The sequence below is a fragment of the Aplysia californica genome, unplaced genomic scaffold (genome assembly GCF_000002075.1).
Source record: "Aplysia californica isolate F4 #8 unplaced genomic scaffold, AplCal3.0 scaffold00693, whole genome shotgun sequence".
NCBI classification, from domain to species: domain Eukaryota; kingdom Metazoa; phylum Mollusca; class Gastropoda; order Aplysiida; family Aplysiidae; genus Aplysia; species Aplysia californica.
Window position 1 is genome coordinate 17,399 of NW_004797963.1, and position 2,731 is coordinate 20,129.

Here is a 2,731-nt window from a genome sequence, read left to right on the forward strand (position 1 = left end):
CACAACAGACAGTTGAGAAAACATGTACCACGCTGCGCGACCATCCACACAACAGACAGTTGAGAAAACATGTACCACACTGCGCGACCATCCACACAACAGACAGTTGAGAAAACATGTACCACGCTGCGCGACCATCCACACAACAGACAGTTGAGAAAACATGTACCACACTGCGCGACCATCCACACAACAGACAGTTGAGAAAACATGTACCACGCTGCGCGACCATCCATTCTGAGAAACAGGAAAAACACCATTCCAATAAAAACAACAACAAAAACCACCAGCAAAAGAAGGCAGGTATTTCGTAGTACATGTAGCAGTACAGGCTTTTACGGCGCTCACAACTGCATAAGGTCATACAGCGCGCTGGCAGGTATTTGGAAAAGAGCAGACAGCTGCTTTAAGTAGATTGGCCGTGTGGGGTTTCCTTGGGAAGAAACCAGGACAATGAAGCGTAGTACTATAGTAGACCTACTTTTGATTACAAGCATCCATTTAAACATTCACTAGAAGGGCAAAAAAATGTGATCCGTTGAACACACCATTCTAATAAAAATTAATTTTGTCGACTTTGATTCCATCCAGCTTTCCTGAGGGGCAAATATTTAAATAATGTGGAAAAACACAACTGAGATTTCAACAGACAACAGGAAAGATGTTAGCCCATAGGCTAGACACTGGTGTTTATATGTCAGACGCAGGTGTTTATATGTCAGACACCTGGTGTTTATATGTCAGACGCACGTGTTTATATGTCAGACACCTGGTGTTTATATGTCAGACGCAGGTGTTTATATGTCAGACGCAGGTGTTTATATGTCAGACACCTGGTGTCTATACGTCAGACACGCGTGTTTATATGTCCAAAGCTGGCGTTTCAATTTCTGAATACTTTTGATTTATTTGTGCACAAACGTGAGGAGGAGACGAGAACGCCCGACTTGTAGACCTCCTGGCCTGTTCAGGACAAAAACAAAAAACAAAATAAAACCCAACTAAAAATCAATTGGGGACTTGTCTAAAACAGAAAAGCTCAAGACTTCCATAAAAGAAGAGTGTAGCTCTTGTACAAGGAGAAAAACAGCTAGACACACACATTGCCAGTTAGGATGTATACAAAGTGCAAGCAGCAGAGAGGAAAACCCTGGCAGTGATGAACTGTCCGGACACTGGCCCCCGGACCCGCCCGTTCTAACATTATGCAGCAACATGGGCACATTCAGAAAAAACTTTCACTTGGTGTCACGGCCAGCAGAGAAAGCGAAACATATACTTCCATGATATATATATTATATGGAACAGCACAAAGGTAAAGAACATCACACACCCATAGAATCTGGGAGAATCAAAGACAGAAAAGATACATTCCTACATAAAAATCCATCACAAGATGATCTGAGACATGTACAAATCAATGATAAAATGATGTGAAAACATGTACAAATCAATGATAAAATGATGTGAAACATGTACAAATCAATGATAAAATTATCTGAGACATGTACAAATCAATGATAAAATTATCTGAGACATGTACAAATCAATGATAAAATTATCTGAGACATGTACAAATCAATGATAAAATGACGTGGAAACATTTACAACTCAATGATAAAATTATCTGAGACATGTACAACTCAATGATAAAATTATCAGAGACATGTACAAATCAATGATAAAATTATCAGAGACATGTACAAATCAATGATAAAATTATCAGAGACATGCACAAATCAATGATAAAATTATCAGAGACATGTACAAATCAATGATAAAATGATGTGAAAACATGTACAACTCAATGATAAAATCATCTGAGACGTACAAATCAATTATAAAATTATCTGAGACATGTACAAATCAATGATAAAATTATCTGAGACATGTAGAAATCAATGATAAACTGATGTGAAAACATGTAGAAATCAATGATGTAGAAATCAAAGATAAACTGATGTGAAAGCATCATGTAGACATCAATGATAAACTGATGTGAAGACATGTATAAATCAATGATAAACTGATGTGAAGACATGTAGAAATCAATGATAAGCTGATGTGAAGACATGTAGAAATCAATGATAAACTGATGTGAAGACATGTAGAAATCAATGATAAACTGATGTGAAGACATGTAGAAATTAAGCAAATATTACTTCTATTGAATAGTTCCAGTGGTTGGTTGCAAAAAGTTTTGTGGGAGAAAAACGGCGTGCCTACAAGCTCTGCTGACATCAAACACCAAGGTCACCAAGCTAGCTCAAGGCCGCAGACTTGCGCTGGCCGGGGAGGACCGCCGACCCTCCTCTCCCTCCCACGTCCATCTGTCCGTCCGTATATCTATCCGTCTGTATATTCGAATATCCGTCTGTAGGCTCCACGCCCGGCCGGCCCTCACTCACTCTCCTACTTCTGTCCTTCTGTCTGTCCGTTCTCACGCCCATCTGTTCATCCATCTGTCCATCGGTTGTAGACTCCCCGGCCGGCCCTTCACCCAGCTCACCAGCTCCCCGCTCCAGTCCACTCGGGCGTGAGTCTAAGTGGGGCACAGCACTGGGGGGACAGGGAGAAACAACACACTCAACAAACACAGCACTGGGACAGGGAGAAACAACACACTCAACAAACACAGCACTGGGACAGGGAGAAACAACACACTCAACAAACACAGCACTGGGGGGACAGGGAGAAACAACACACTCAACAAACACAGCACTGGGACAGG

At 41.1% G+C, this 2,731-nt stretch overlaps 1 protein-coding gene across 1 annotated transcript in view; it reads right to left on the reverse strand.

Moving 5' to 3' along the window:
- Window positions 1–382: 382 nt before the first annotated feature.
- Window positions 383–2,731, reverse strand: part of LOC106013158 (fasciculation and elongation protein zeta-2) — a gene marked incomplete in the record, with an annotated part of 19,294 nt that continues 16,945 nt past the window's right edge. Inside the window, 1 exon segment of the mRNA XM_013088153.2 lies at window positions 383–2,561. Within this exon segment, the coding sequence (XP_012943607.1) occupies window positions 2,543–2,561 (19 nt within the window).